This window comes from Cydia pomonella, chromosome 12 (assembly GCF_033807575.1).
Source record: "Cydia pomonella isolate Wapato2018A chromosome 12, ilCydPomo1, whole genome shotgun sequence".
In the NCBI taxonomy this organism is placed as follows: Eukaryota; Metazoa; Arthropoda; class Insecta; order Lepidoptera; family Tortricidae; genus Cydia; species Cydia pomonella.
In genome coordinates, this window is record NC_084714.1 from 222,090 (window position 1) to 235,724 (window position 13,635).

A 13,635-nucleotide genomic window follows, 5' to 3' on the forward strand; every position below is an offset into this window, starting at 1 on the left:
TATTGCTTATATAAAGGTCTAGAAATGAAAAATAGATAACAACGTTAATAAATACAACAGCCAATACTTGGGTAAACATTACATTATAATAATCTTAAAACAAATAATTACTACAATACAATACATAGAGATGTATAGTCACTATGGTTAATAATACATTAAATGACCAGGTACAATTTACGCACTCAAACTAGGTTAAATTAAAACTAATCGTATATAGTTAAATAATGCTGTTGATCTAATAGGCTCTTTCATGACAGTATTTAATCAAAAGCCGCAAAACTAGCGATATTTCTTGCATATGGTATCACTAAACAATGCCCTGTCTCGTTCTATCTAGTGCAAGCCGAGCGCCTCTCTCACTCTAAAACTTCGAATCGATCGCGATTGTTCTCGAAGGGGGGTGGCTCCTATTGGTGCGTCGAACAATTGCCGCGAAGTTTCTGGAAAATGCTGGCTCGTCATTGGTCGCTACCGGCGGGGTATAAATACGACGGTGCGATGGCGGGGATTCAGTCTAATTTGAAAACGCAAGAGGAGCGAACAAGGAAAAGAGAAGTTGAGCGGTTACATACCTCTCGAGAAACTTACTACGAAACTTTTATATTATTACAAGGAAGCTAAAGAATTTGAAGAAAATGCCTGCTATCGGAATCGACCTCGGAACGACGTACTCATGCGTGGGCGTGTGGCAGCACGGCGGCGTGGAGATCATCGCCAACGACCAGGGTAACAGGACCACACCGTCTTACGTAGCGTTCACGGACAACGAGCGACTCATCGGCGACGCCGCCAAGAACCAAGTGGCGCTCAACCCCGGCAACACGGTGTTCGACGCCAAGCGACTCATCGGCCGCAAGTTCGACGACCCCAAGATCGAGCAGGACATGAAGCACTGGCCGTTCAAGGTCATCAGTGACTGCGGCAAGCCCAAGATACAGGTCGAGTTCAAGGGAGAGACGAAGAGATTCGCGCCGGAGGAGATCAGCAGCATGGTGCTGACCAAGATGAAGGAGACGGCCGAGGCGTACCTGGGCGCGGCGGTGAGGGATGCCGTGATCACGGTGCCGGCATACTTCAACGACTCGCAGCGCCAGGCCACCAAGGACGCGGGCGCTATCGCCGGCCTCAACGTGCTGCGCATTATCAATGAGCCCACCGCCGCCGCGCTCGCCTACGGCCTGGATAAGAACCTGAAGGGCGAGCGTAACGTGCTCATCTTCGACCTTGGCGGCGGCACCTTCGACGTGTCCATCCTCACCATCGACGAGGGCTCGCTGTTCGAGGTGAAGGCCACCGCCGGCGACACCCACCTCGGCGGCGAGGACTTTGACAACCGCCTGGTCACCCACCTCGCCGACGAGTTTCTGCGCAAGTACAAGAAGGACCTGCGCGGGAACGCACGCGCGCTGCGCCGCTTACGTACGGCGGCAGAGCGCGCCAAGCGCACGCTGTCGTCCAGCACCGAGGCCACCATCGAGGTGGACGCGCTATACGAGGGCATCGACTTTTACACGCGCGTGTCGCGAGCGCGCTTCGAGGAGCTCTGCTCTGACCTGTTCCGCGGCACGCTCGAGCCCGTGGAGAAAGCGCTGCGCGACGCCAAGCTGGACAAGAGCCAGATTCACGACGTGGTGCTCGTCGGCGGCTCCACGCGTATCCCCAAGATCCAGAGCCTGCTGCAGAGCTTCTTCGGCGGCAAGCAGTTGAACCTGTCCATCAACCCCGACGAGGCGGTGGCGTACGGCGCGGCAGTGCAGGCGGCCATCCTCAGCGGTGACGGCGACGCCAAGATCCAGGACGTGCTGCTGGTGGATGTGGCGCCGCTGTCGCTCGGCATTGAGACCGCGGGCGGCGTCATGACCAACATCATCCAGCGCAACTGCAAGATCCCCTGTAAGCAGTCACAGACTTTCACCACGTACGCCGACAACCAGGCGGCGGTCACCATCCAGGTGTTCGAGGGCGAGCGCGCGCTCACAAAGGACAACAACCGCCTCGGCACCTTCGACCTCACCGGCATCCCGCCCGCGCCGCGTGGCGTGCCCAAGATTGACGTCACCTTTGACATCGATGCCAACGGTATCCTGAACGTGACGGCCAAGGAGAACAGCACGGGCCGTTCCAAGAACATTGTGATCAAAAACGAGCGCGGACGGCTCTCGCAGGCAGACATCGACCGCATGCTGGCCGAGGCCGAGCGCTACAAGGAGGAGGACGAGCGCCAGAGGAAGCGCGTGGCGGCGCGCAACCGGCTCGAGGGCTACGTGTTCAGCGTGAAGCAGGCGCTGGACGAGGCGGGCGACAAGCTGAGCGAGACAGACAAGAGCGCGGCGCGGCAGGAGTGCGACGCGGCCCTCAGCTGGCTCGACAACAACTCGCTGGCCGAGGAGGATGAGTACGAGCACCGCCTGAAGGAGTTGCAGCGCGTGTGCGCGCCGCTCATGACCAAGATGCACGGCGCTGGCGGTGATGCCCCTGCCGGTGCAGGCAAACCGAACGTCGAGGAAGTCGATTAAATATGGAGGGAAGATGTAAAATTATCCCAGTTAATAGCTTTAAAAGCAAACTTTCCTAGTCAAAATAATTAATTATTGTAACTGAAGACTGATCTCAGATTTAAATAATTTAAACCGCTTCAAAGATATTTAATGAAATATATTGTTATTATAAGATACCTATTATGTGTTTTATTTCTAGTAGATAATTGCTAACTCACCAAGCGATTTATTGTCGAATCACATAGTTATTACCCGATTGCCAAAGGGCCAAATGTTTTTCGAGTGTATGTATGTACAGGGTGGACAAATAAGAATGATACACTTTGTTTTTAAATTTTAATTAAATTAAGTGGAAATTTTATTAAATATTTTTTCATAAATATATTATTCAGGGTTGGCAATTGTATACGGAAGATAATTTCTGCCAAATGTCTACCACTAGCAGCAAGCAACTGTTGTTTAAAACACGTTGTTTGCTCGATTAATTTTGAAAAAAAGTGACAGTGATTGGCACCCAAATTCTCCAAATTTTGTAGCTCTTGACTTATTTCTGTTGGGCTATCTAAAATTACGTGTATATGCTAACGAGCTGATGAAATGTAAACAGTTAAAACCGACTATTCGACACAAATGTACTAAGATAATGCCAAAAATGTGCGAATAGATGCTGAACATTGGGATGATAAGGGCTTACATTTGCCTGCTGTTAGAGTGGACATATGTCAGACATTATGTTTCGCATGAATTTGCCAACCCTGAAGAATATATTTTTAAAACAATACCTAATAATTTTTGAACTTAATACAGTTAAAATTTAAAAACGAAATGTATACTTCTTATTTGGCCAACCTATATGTATGTCTGTTTCTTTGTGGCCTCCTGTAGCCTAAACGGCTTGATGGATTTTGATGTATGAGGTATCGTTAGATTCGTCTTGATCACGGGAGTGTCATTGGATGATTTTTTTGGGGGTAGCTAAAAAGTTATAAATAAAAAAATATTATAAAAAACAAAAAACCCGACTGCACACTAAAAAAGAGGCTGCGATACTTACCATCAACAACAATATTCTTGTGGGGCTTGTTTTCCTCTTTTATAGTGTGCAGTCGTGTTTTTTTATAATTTATTTATTATTCGGAGAACTAACATCTATCAATTGCACAATAGTTATACCAGCCGTGTCTTATCCAATCTCGACATTGGCAGAATCATCAACACCTTGATGGAGCCATAACACGAAAAATAGATTGATTGATTGGGTGTGGCCTGTAACACGAGCCACAATCAAGTGTAAATCTTAATGCGGTTCACAGCAAAGAGCATATAATCACTACGCGGGTTCAAACCCCGGCTTGTACCAATAAGTTTGTTTGAACTTATGTACGAAATATCATTTGATTTTTTACAAGTCGCTTTCGGTGAAGGAAAACATCGTGAGGAAACCGGGCTAATCCCAATAAGGCCTAGTCTACCTACCCTCTGGGTTGGAAGGTCAGATGCAAGTCAGATGGCAGTCGCTTTCGTAAAAACTAGTGTCTACGCCAATTCCAGGCTCCCATGGGCCGTGGCAAAAATGCCGGGCCAACGCGAGGAAGAAGATAATTAATAATCTATTTCTGTTCCTAAAAAATAAACAAAATTCACCCTTCCCTTTCTTATCAAATTTTTAAACGCAAATAGTAAATAACTAAAATACCGGTATACGTCATACCGATTATAGCATTTATAGCGCAACACTACATGACATGCGTCAAATTATTTTTGACAATTAAGAAATGTCAAATATACGGTGCGGCTCAAAGAGCATATAATCACTACGTTTTAAGAGACGGGACTTCCATACTAGCGAGTGGAATCCCTTTGTTTCGCAAATCATTACCAAAATGTACGACAAAGAACTGTCAAAGAACCATACTACCAACATAAGCAATTTAAATAGTGTAGTACGCTACACGCTTGCGTTTCTTATCGATATCGATAAAATGGGGAGGGTTGAAATATAGACTTGTCTACAAATTTTGTACTCGAAATCAAGTTAGGATCGAGTCCACAATTAAGTTGTATGTTATATAGTGGATAGTTCTATGAGTGGACTAATACGTGGTCGAGCTTAATGTGGACTCGATTTTTTTTTAGAACACCTTGTTGTTCTTCACCACTAGGAAGGATCAAAGTAGCACTTTTTTTCCCTACTAGGAGGGATCACTTTTTTCCTCTTTTTGCATACTTCTTAGGTTAAATTATTTTATTTAATTACCATTAATTAAAATTTATTTATTTATTTGTACCATAATAATTTCCTCATAGGTGATGTGAAAAGCAGTATGTAAATTTATCACGTGGTAGCAAAAATATTTCCACCTTAGGGTGGTATTCCACCTATCCAATTTCTTGGTCCAATGTCATTGCGTTTCACTCTGTCACTAATCAAAATGTGAGACGCAATACACATTGGACAAAGAAATTGCATAGGTGGAATACCACCCATAGGCGTTAACAATTGAATCCCTCACTACGCTAGGATTCTATATTAGAATACCTCGTTACACTCAGATTGTAATTATAAAATCCTTCACTATTTTTTTTCTTATTATTTTTTTTTATTAAAAGCACTATTTTCAAAATGATCTGCAGATACATGTATCAATAAATGTAACTTTTCTATGGGAAGGTGTATCAGGTCTTCGTTCCCAACAAATTTAACCCACTGCCTGCATCTGAAAACATATAGCCTTGGTTATGTACAGTTTATATTCCAAGTGTTTGCTAATGAGATGATCAACTGATTATTTAGCGCTAATATGCATCTATAAATCAAATCAAATATGTTAAATAATAACCATTAATGCATAGATGATAGATAATTTTCCACTGAAAATCTTCGACGAATTAATTTTGTGTTATATTGCATGCAAGTTCTCAGGAAATTTCACATATTTTATTTTATTACTTACACTGATATACAAATAAACATACAATTATCGATAGTTTTAGTACATCCCTAGTTCACAACTAGAAATAATATAAAATATCAAATTTTCGATGTGTTTAAAGCCTGCTGCACCAAAATAAGGTCAAAAGTATCTAAAGCAATACGTACCGGTCTTTATCCAGGGGAAATTTCGCCATAAAATCCCTTTTTTCGTGATTTTCTCGAGTGGCTCGCTTGCCACATATTTCACACTTAGTAAACCGTTTTCTCGGTGGCATTGTAACAAACTCGTTCTTTACTCTGATCACGGTTCACTATTTTCGATATTTTCACTAAATAATAAAGATATTGCACGAAATACCCGAATAAAACATTGAAGCCTTATTAACAAACAAAACAATTAGGCTGACAGTTGACTTTATGTAAACTTGACAGAATAAATAGCACTGACGTTTTATTTTTCTTCGTTGGCAAAGATTTGCGAAACAAGTTCCATACAAAACTTATTTTGTTCCTAGTTGCGTCAGCCTGGTGCGGCTCGATATAAGATTATGAAATAATATTTGTGAGGTTTCTTATTTAGGTTTCTAATAATATGGCATTATCCTTTCTACGAACAAAACTAATCTCTCAACACGCCAGGAAGCAGTTCTACCAGAACAAACGCAATGCGGGATACGTCGTTCTGTGAGTGCCATTGATTTGTTTTGTAAAGACTTGTACATTTTCTAGTGGCTTACTTATTTTGAGTTCTCTAGAGTCTGCAAGCTCCTTTATATGTAAATACGGGACTGTAACTTTTGGTTTTATCTTTGAAATAGTGGTGCAATTTTTGTAACCTTTCCTGACTCTTGAATGTCTGGATCCTTGTCTACCGACTGTCATGTTTCCTAAACACATGAATACCAAGCAATTTAACATATTTATGAAAATTTGTTATTTATTTATTTTATTTAAACTTTATTGCACAAAATATATACAACAATGTACAAATGGCGGACTTAATGCCAAATGGCATTCTCTACCAGTCAACCATAAGGCCAAACAGAGATACAATTGGTGCAGAAAGAGAAAAAAAAGTCAATAGGCGGGTCCACACAGAGCGAGCGAGTGAGCATGTGTGTGCGAGGCAATTTGTGTAGATGAGTCTAGATGTGACGTGCCTCGGCCGAGGAAGACACACGCGTCGCTTCAGCCGAGGCATGTCTACGCTGGCTGGTTTGTGCGTGAGGAAATTGCCTCGCGCGTATGCTCGCTCTGTGTGGACCCGGCTAATGAATTAAAAACAAAAGCAAACTAATATACTTATAAACTACACTACTACTACTTAAGAAGTTAAGAATCCTTTATTTTAGACAGTAAAGTAAATTTTCTTTTTTTTTCTACATTTTCATATTGGCAAAAGGCCTCCTCCAACCTTCTCCATTCCTCTCTATCCTTGGCAACTCTCGTCCATGTGCTTCCTGCTATGGCTTTGATGTCGTCGACCCATCTTCTAAATGGTCTACCTCTTTTCCTTTTCTTATGGCCTGTGAACCAGAACCAAATACTACTACTACTACTTATTTAGCATGGTTTTGGGATAGTTCTTGTTCATTGTTATTTTACTTTGCTGTGCATGCTTATTTTGGATGGCATTCTTAAGTAATAGCTATCACATTTATACCATTGTAATAATGTTTTGAGTGATTTCTGTTTAGTGTGCCTTCAATTAAAAAAGCTATGTAAAAATGTTAGCAGTTTAGATTTGACTGATGGACGAGGGAGTTAGAGAAAACTACACATCATAGTTAGTGCTGCCATCAATCTGGGTTTTAACTCGTTCTGGGTAGCATCCATGTAGGATTTTCAGAAACATTCGTAAAATTCGGACCCTTTTAGAGTCAGGGATATCCATCTCATAGAGATTCGCCCCATGCCGGTGCACCACGGTCATCAATAAAGTCATGCCAATCTCAAAATTGAAAACTATATCAATCTGAAAATTTCAATGCCAGTGCGGCGTGTGAAGCGCATTTAAGGTCAGAGTGTCCGTTGAGTGGCCATTGGTGTTGTAGGAAAATCTATTGCTGGCATGCCTCTCAAGCGCGAGCAACGCAGTATCACGGCACTGCGCCGTGGCGGTATAAATGCCGGCGCGCTGCCGGTGTTTTCGGGCTGCGGCACTGACCTCTACCATGTCAGTATTGCCCTACTTTGTCATGTCTTGGCTTGTGTGTTAGAGCCACCAGCAAGTGAGAGTAAAGTTATGCTGGCTACAAGTTATGTTCAGACTCTCTTATTTGCTATTTAATATTAATATCCCAAAAAATTTTCATACTTTTTATACTTTGTTGGTGGCAAACAGCAATGGTAAACGAATTGCAGCGTTTGCCACCAACAAAGTATAAAAAAAAAACATGATAAATCATTCTTTGAAAATCACAGTGTTGTTATTATTGACAAAATAAACAACATCATTATTAACATTTGACGATGTTAAACTAGTTTTTGACAACTTGATAACCATCAGTTTAAGGATAAAATAAATCATAAGTTTTGCCCTTCAGATACTTTTGCAGCTTTTACACATTTTACTCTTAAAGAGTATCAAAGGCAGAGAAAGGACTTTCAAAACTCTCAAAATACGAATATACATATTTGTTCTCAATATACTGCATTCTACTAATCATGTATATGTTCAGTATTCCAGAAATAGGCGAGGATGGCGACAAGACGTCCCTCCTTGGGGACAACGGGCTGCCAGAGTTCAGCGACGTCACCATCGAGAAGTGCATCGCGTCCATCAGCAAACAGAGCCTCGAGTACGAGAACGGCGTCGCCCAGATCGAGCACTCCGCCCCCACCTGCAAGAACGCCTTCGACGACGTCTTCAAACCCCTGGAGAAGCTCGACGCGCAGCTCGAACTCACCTGGGGCATGGCCAAGACCTTATATCTCGGCAACAGCTCTCTCATGCCCACAGCGTCCTACAGAAACATACATGAACGTGCACACAAAGCCAGGTCAGCTAAGTTCAACAGTGTCCCTATATTCCAAGCTGCTGTCAACGAGAAGAACAAGCTCAAGAAACTCACAGATGAGGAACAGAGGCTGCTAGATAAGTATATTTTAGAAGGAAAGCTTAATGGTCTAGATGAAACGGGATTGAAGTTAGAAAGGCTTCACAGTGTTGTTGCCGAGTTGCAGAAACAGAAGTATATGTTCCGCGAGAAAGTAAACACGGCTACAGGTTTATTCTCCAGCACTATCACAGACAGTTTGACAGTCCAGGATTTCCCGGAGACGCTGCTTTCGGCCATGGCGTCCGACCCTACGCGGGGCCCGTGGAAGGTGACGCTGCAGCCGCACGTGTACGAGCCCTTCATGCAGCACTGCCACGCGCGTGAGCTGCGCTGGAACGCCTGGAACGCGCACGTGCAGCGCTGCTCCGGCTACGGCAACAAGGATTTAGAAACCAGCACGCACTTAGAAAAGATCCGTGGATTACGGACTGAGCAGGCCAAACTACTCGGCTTTGAAACGTTCGTAGACATGAGCATGGAAACTAAGATGGCTGGCTCGGCGGAGAACGTTTACAACACTCTAGATAGCTTGCTGGAGCACGCGCGCCCCGCACAGGAAGTCGAACTTGACGAGCTGCAGAAATTCGCACAAGATCGAGGCTTCGACTTCAAACTGGAGCACTGGGATATACCATACTGGCAGAGAAAACAGAAAAGATCACTCTACAATTTTGAAGAAGATAAAATTAGAGAGTATTTTCCATTGCCGCGCGTCGTCCGCGGCCTCTTCAACCTGTGTCGTTCGCTGTTCGACATTCAGATCGAGGAGCGGAGCGTGCAGGCGTGGCACCGCGACGTCAAGTACTACGACGTGTTCGACGGGTCCGGGCAGCTCGTCGCCGGATTCTACTTGGATCCTTACGCTCGTCAGCATGAGAAGATTCGCGTATTTGATGACGCGGGTTGGCACGTGGCGCTCCGTAACCGTTGCGCCTCCACGAAAGCCTCGCCGTTATCTGCTCTAATTTTCAACTTCCAACCGCCAGCAGGCGAGCGTCCGTCCCTCCTCACATTCAACGAAGTCGGCGTCCTCTTCCAGAAGTTCGGACACGCGCTCCGACACCTCCTAACCGAAGCGAATTACTCCGAAGTGGCCGGATTATCCAACGTCGAATGGGACGCCGCCGAAGTGTGCGGCCACGTACTGACACACTGGCTGTTCGATCCGCACACGATCCAAGCGCTGAGCGGACATCATCGCACCGAGGAACCGTTACCGGACGAGCTAGTCGACAATCTCCACCGCGTACGGCAGCATATGGCGGGGCTGAATTTGTGTCGCGAACTGTACTTGGCGCGATTGGATTTAGAATTGCATTCGAGTAAAGTATTCTGGCGCGACGTCGTCAAAGAGCTGTGGCCGAAGTATTTCGCGTTGCCGTTCGACAAGTACGACTCCCACCCGCTGTCCTTCACGAAGGTCGTGTCGGAGGAGTGGGCGGCGGCGTACTACTGCCGCGTGTGGTCGCGCCTGCTGGCGGCGGACGTGTACGGCGCGTGGCGGGAGGGGGACGCGGCGCGGGCGGCGGGCGCGCGCTACCGGCGCACGTGGCTGGCGCGCGGCGGCGCGGCGGCGCCCGCCGAGCTGTTCCGGCGCTTCCGCGGCCGCGACCCCGCGCCCGCCGCGCTGCTGGCCGACCTCGGGCTCATCGGGAGGAAGACGCAGGAGTAGACTCTATTGTACTATAATATAATTGCTATTTATCGTTCTTCTTGCATATTTATTTCTCCTCAAAAACAAGCAAGTGTAGAAAATATTACGCCTAGGCTTACAGATATGTAGGATTTAGGTAAAAAATTAGTGTTCAAAAATAAAACTCTCAACATAGCACGTCAATTTAATCGCAAAACATTCACAATGATCATGATCAGGATTCGGTTCCTACTTAATCTTCGCATCATCTGCCATGAGTTTAGAGGCGCCTTCGTCTCGTCGATGGCCTTGTTCAGGTAGCCTAGCCTTATAACCTACCTACTTAAGGTAAAAAGAGGTCGAATAAATAAATAAATTCTTAACATTGCACGTAAGGATTTAAACGGGAAACACTTCAATAATCATCAGGATTCTGCTCCCAGGCGCGTTCCATTTCATAAATATCCTTCTTAATCGTCTCATCGTCCGGCATGAGCTTGGAGGCCGCTTTCATCTCGTCGATGGCCTTGCCGAGGTAGCCGAGGCGCGCGAGGCCGGCGGCGCGGCGCGCCACGCAGGCGGCGCGGGCGCGGCGGTTGGACTCGCACGGCGGGACCAGCAGCTCCAGAGCTGTGGAGCAGTCGTTCACCTGAAAATGTTCAAGTGACTCGTTACTGGCCCAAACTGTTAACTTTCTAAAAAATAGGTACCTAAAATTCTAAAGGTCATATACATAAATCTGTGGGGAATACACCGCTAAGGCTGTACACATAATGCTACATTTATATGATTCATAATCATTCTTTGTTGCAACCATGGTACAGTATATAATACCTTATCATTTTCATACCTTTAAGGGATGTTTTTTGGGATAAAAATGATCCCATGTTCTTCCTCGGGACTCAAACTGTATCTATACCAAATTTTAACTAAATTGGTTCAGCGATTTTAGCTTGAAGAGGAATTTAAAAAAAGTCGGCCTACTCGTCCTTCAAAGCCGTCAGGAAACAATCCTAGCTAAACCAAGAAAACATTCAAACCAAAACAATCTGACCTACTCATACTTCTCTGATTCTTCACTTTCCTGTCGTTCTTAAAAATATATTTACGCACAAAGCATTTATAAACATCTACGCGCTGCGGTATTTACGCTGCCGAAACTCTGCATGTAGCTCGCGTACTTGAGTGTTGTCGATTTGTACAAGGTGCTCTGAATATTTATACTCTACAACATCCACTGTACTGCAACCCCTTATATTGGAAAGAGAGCCCTCTACGAGCGAAATCTTGCAGAAAACATAAACAACTCGGGATTGTGTGTGTACCTATATAATATGTAATGTAGAAGCTTCGGACTTCTGAAGCACATATCTTAGCATTAATTTTCGTATTTCTAGACTATTGAAAGGCTCACGCATTTGTTGAAGTTGCCGAGCGCGAAGTGAGTCGCTGCGCGGTTGGAGAACAGACTTGGCAGTCGGTCCGACAACAAGATGCCGTGCGTGTAGGCGCTAATGGCGCCCAAGTAGTTGCCGGCGCGGAAGAACTCGTCGCCCTTGTTCTTGCACCATTCTGGGTCCTGCTCCTCCGGCCGTAGGTCCTCTGACACGAACCCTGTAGAACACGTTGGGTTACAGTGAGTAGGTAAAACGTTTATATCTAGTACATACTTAATATACTATTAGTATAATAGGCAGCTAGCTGTAAAATTGCATAGACACATTATAAGGCCATGCAATTTTGCAGCACTGTACACTACAGTAGGTTCACAGTATAAATTAAATAGATATTTGCTAGCTGAAGGTCACGAAGGCGGCTCTCTTATGAGTTTCTACCTTTGCGTCTTCTGCTTGTCATCTAGACTGGCCTCTGCTTTGGCCATAGCGCGGGCAGCACGCGATAGAGCTCGCCTCTTGTTAAAAATATTGCTGTTATATACGCTGCCTGTCCACTGAGGCGAAGATGAGAGTGGATGTGTGGGAATCAACCAATAGGTGGTTGTACTCCAGCAGAGCGAAGAAAAGATGTGGATTACAACTAATAATGCTATTGGTTGATTCACCTCTCCTCTCATCTCCGCCTGAGTGAAGATACTTGGCGCGGCGTGCCAGGGTCACATTCTTTAGCCAGGAATCTTCCTCGGCTCTGGATGACTCGCGGCTCCGCGTGGGGAACACCCTGGGCGTGTGGTGGATCTCCAGCCTGCCCTAATAGTGGGGATACCTGTGGCGCGGCGTGCCAGGGTCACATTTTTCAGCCAGGCGTCCTCCTCGGCCCTGGCTGACTCGCGACTCGGCGTAGGGAACACTCTGGGCGTATGGTGGATCTCCAGACTGCCTTGGTTGCGTAGCGCTGGCAGCACGCGCTTCGCCGCTTCAGCTCGCTTCTTGTCTACGTATTCTGACTTTACTGGGGTCTGTGAATACACGATTAATAAAGCAAAGTACTATAGAGTAGAGGGATCATGAAATTGTAACTCGTATCCTATTAAGACTGCTTATGAAGTCCAAAGGAATGATCGTTAATTGGCAACGATTAACTTCGATATGTTTAGAATCTTTTGGTGTGAAACCTTTTGGTGGGCTTCTCACCTTCACTGATTTCCTGGGATGCGGCGTCGCAGGTGGCAGTACTTTCTTCATCTTCACTTCTTCTGGCTCTACTTTCTTCACCTTCACTTCTTCTGGCTCTACTTTCTTCACCTTCACTTCTTCTGGCTCTACTTTCTTCTCTACCTTCGGCGTCGGCTTTTCATCTGTGACCTCTTCTATTACAACCCCATTTTCCTTATCATCCGGTAACTCTACTATTTTGACACCTTTCCCGTCAGTGTTCACCCTCCACTCCTCTAAAGCATCCATAGCTATCTTCCTTTGCTCGTCTCTCCTCTTATCCATTATCTCATGATGCCTTGAGTCTATCTCCATGGCCTTCTGCACCGTGAACCGATCCATTTCACTCTTCTTTATCCTCTTCTGCTCAAACTCCTCTTTAGCTTTCTCTTGGCATTTCTCTAAAATCTCCTGCCTTAACTTCAACTTCTCCGCCTTCGTTAATTCCTTCTCTAACTGCTCCCATTCCTGTTCTTCTCGCTTCACCAGGTCGAGGATTATAAAGTCTTCTTTAACGAGACATTTGCTTTTATCTATGTTAACATCATGGAGAAGGAAAACCTCGAACAGAAACGGGCTATAGTGCGCCTTTATGTATGAATCAGTTGCGAACAAGTCCACCTTTTCTTTCTTCCCTTGACTCAGAGGTATCGTTATATTCAAAGCTGTCGGAGTCTGCTTCCAAGTAAATTCTTTTACTATTATTGGCATTTTAGCTGTGAATGTGTTTCAAGTTTATTTATTTTTGCGCGATCAATAATAGCGATGACAAGCATATGACAACGTCTGTAACAAGTGTTGTCTCGTTGCTATGGTTATTTGATTTTTAGGTGATACTAGCGCGCAATGTTTTATCAATTCGCGCGGTTTCTATAATTTTACATACAATGAT

The 13,635-nt window shown here is 45.1% G+C and overlaps 3 protein-coding genes across 4 annotated transcripts; 2 read left to right on the plus strand and 1 right to left on the minus strand.

Annotated features, from left to right (window-relative positions):
• The first annotated feature begins 473 nt into the window (after positions 1–473).
• LOC133523188 (heat shock protein 68-like) lies at positions 474–2,677 on the plus strand. The gene has a single exon (XM_061858663.1). The coding sequence runs from the start codon at positions 639–641 to the stop codon at positions 2,517–2,519; it is 1,881 nt and encodes a 626-aa protein (XP_061714647.1). The 5' UTR covers positions 474–638; the 3' UTR covers positions 2,520–2,677.
• A 1,578-nt stretch (positions 2,678–4,255) lies between these two features.
• On the plus strand, positions 4,256–10,207 carry LOC133523186 (uncharacterized). Its single transcript, XM_061858661.1, has 3 exons — positions 4,256–4,289; positions 5,964–6,120; positions 8,118–10,207. Exons 2-3 carry the CDS (start codon positions 6,029–6,031, stop codon positions 10,168–10,170), a joined length of 2,145 nt encoding a protein of 714 aa, XP_061714645.1. The 5' UTR covers positions 4,256–4,289; positions 5,964–6,028; the 3' UTR covers positions 10,171–10,207.
• Positions 10,208–10,324: 117 nt separating this feature from the next.
• On the minus strand, positions 10,325–13,510 carry LOC133523191 (dynein axonemal assembly factor 4-like). Of its 2 annotated transcripts, XM_061858666.1 has the most exons (5): positions 12,834–13,510; positions 12,723–12,773; positions 12,355–12,547; positions 11,546–11,745; positions 10,325–10,780 (listed from the first exon to the last, which is right to left on the minus strand). In XM_061858666.1, exons 1-5 carry the CDS (start codon positions 13,452–13,454, stop codon positions 10,547–10,549), a joined length of 1,299 nt encoding a protein of 432 aa, XP_061714650.1. In that variant the 5' UTR covers positions 13,455–13,510; the 3' UTR covers positions 10,325–10,546. The 2 variants fall into 2 exon arrangements, with proteins under 2 accessions (XP_061714650.1, XP_061714649.1); XM_061858665.1 differs by having other exon boundaries at positions 12,723–13,510.
• Positions 13,511–13,635: the final 125 nt, after the last annotated feature.

Excerpts from the sequence above, each read along its gene's own strand:
- LOC133523188 (XM_061858663.1), top strand. The coding sequence starts at position 639 with ATGCCTGCTATCGGAATCGACCTCGGAACGACGTACTCATGCGTGGGC.
- LOC133523186 (XM_061858661.1), top strand. The coding sequence starts at position 6,029 with ATGGCATTATCCTTTCTACGAACAAAACTAATCTCTCAACACGCCAGG. Across the intron at positions 6,121-8,117 it reads AATGCGGGATACGTCGTTCT|TATTCCAGAAATAGGCGAGG; the intron begins GTGAGTGCCATT and ends GTATATGTTCAG.
- LOC133523191 (XM_061858665.1), bottom strand. The coding sequence starts at position 13,454 with ATGCCAATAATAGTAAAAGAATTTACTTGGAAGCAGACTCCGACAGCT. Across the intron at positions 12,548-12,722 it reads ATCCCAGGAAATCAGTGAAG|ACCCCAGTAAAGTCAGAATA; the intron begins GTGAGAAGCCCA and ends GTGTATTCACAG. Across the intron at positions 10,781-11,545 it reads TCGGCAACTTCAACAAATGC|GTGAACGACTGCTCCACAGC; the intron begins GTGAGCCTTTCA and ends GAACATTTTCAG.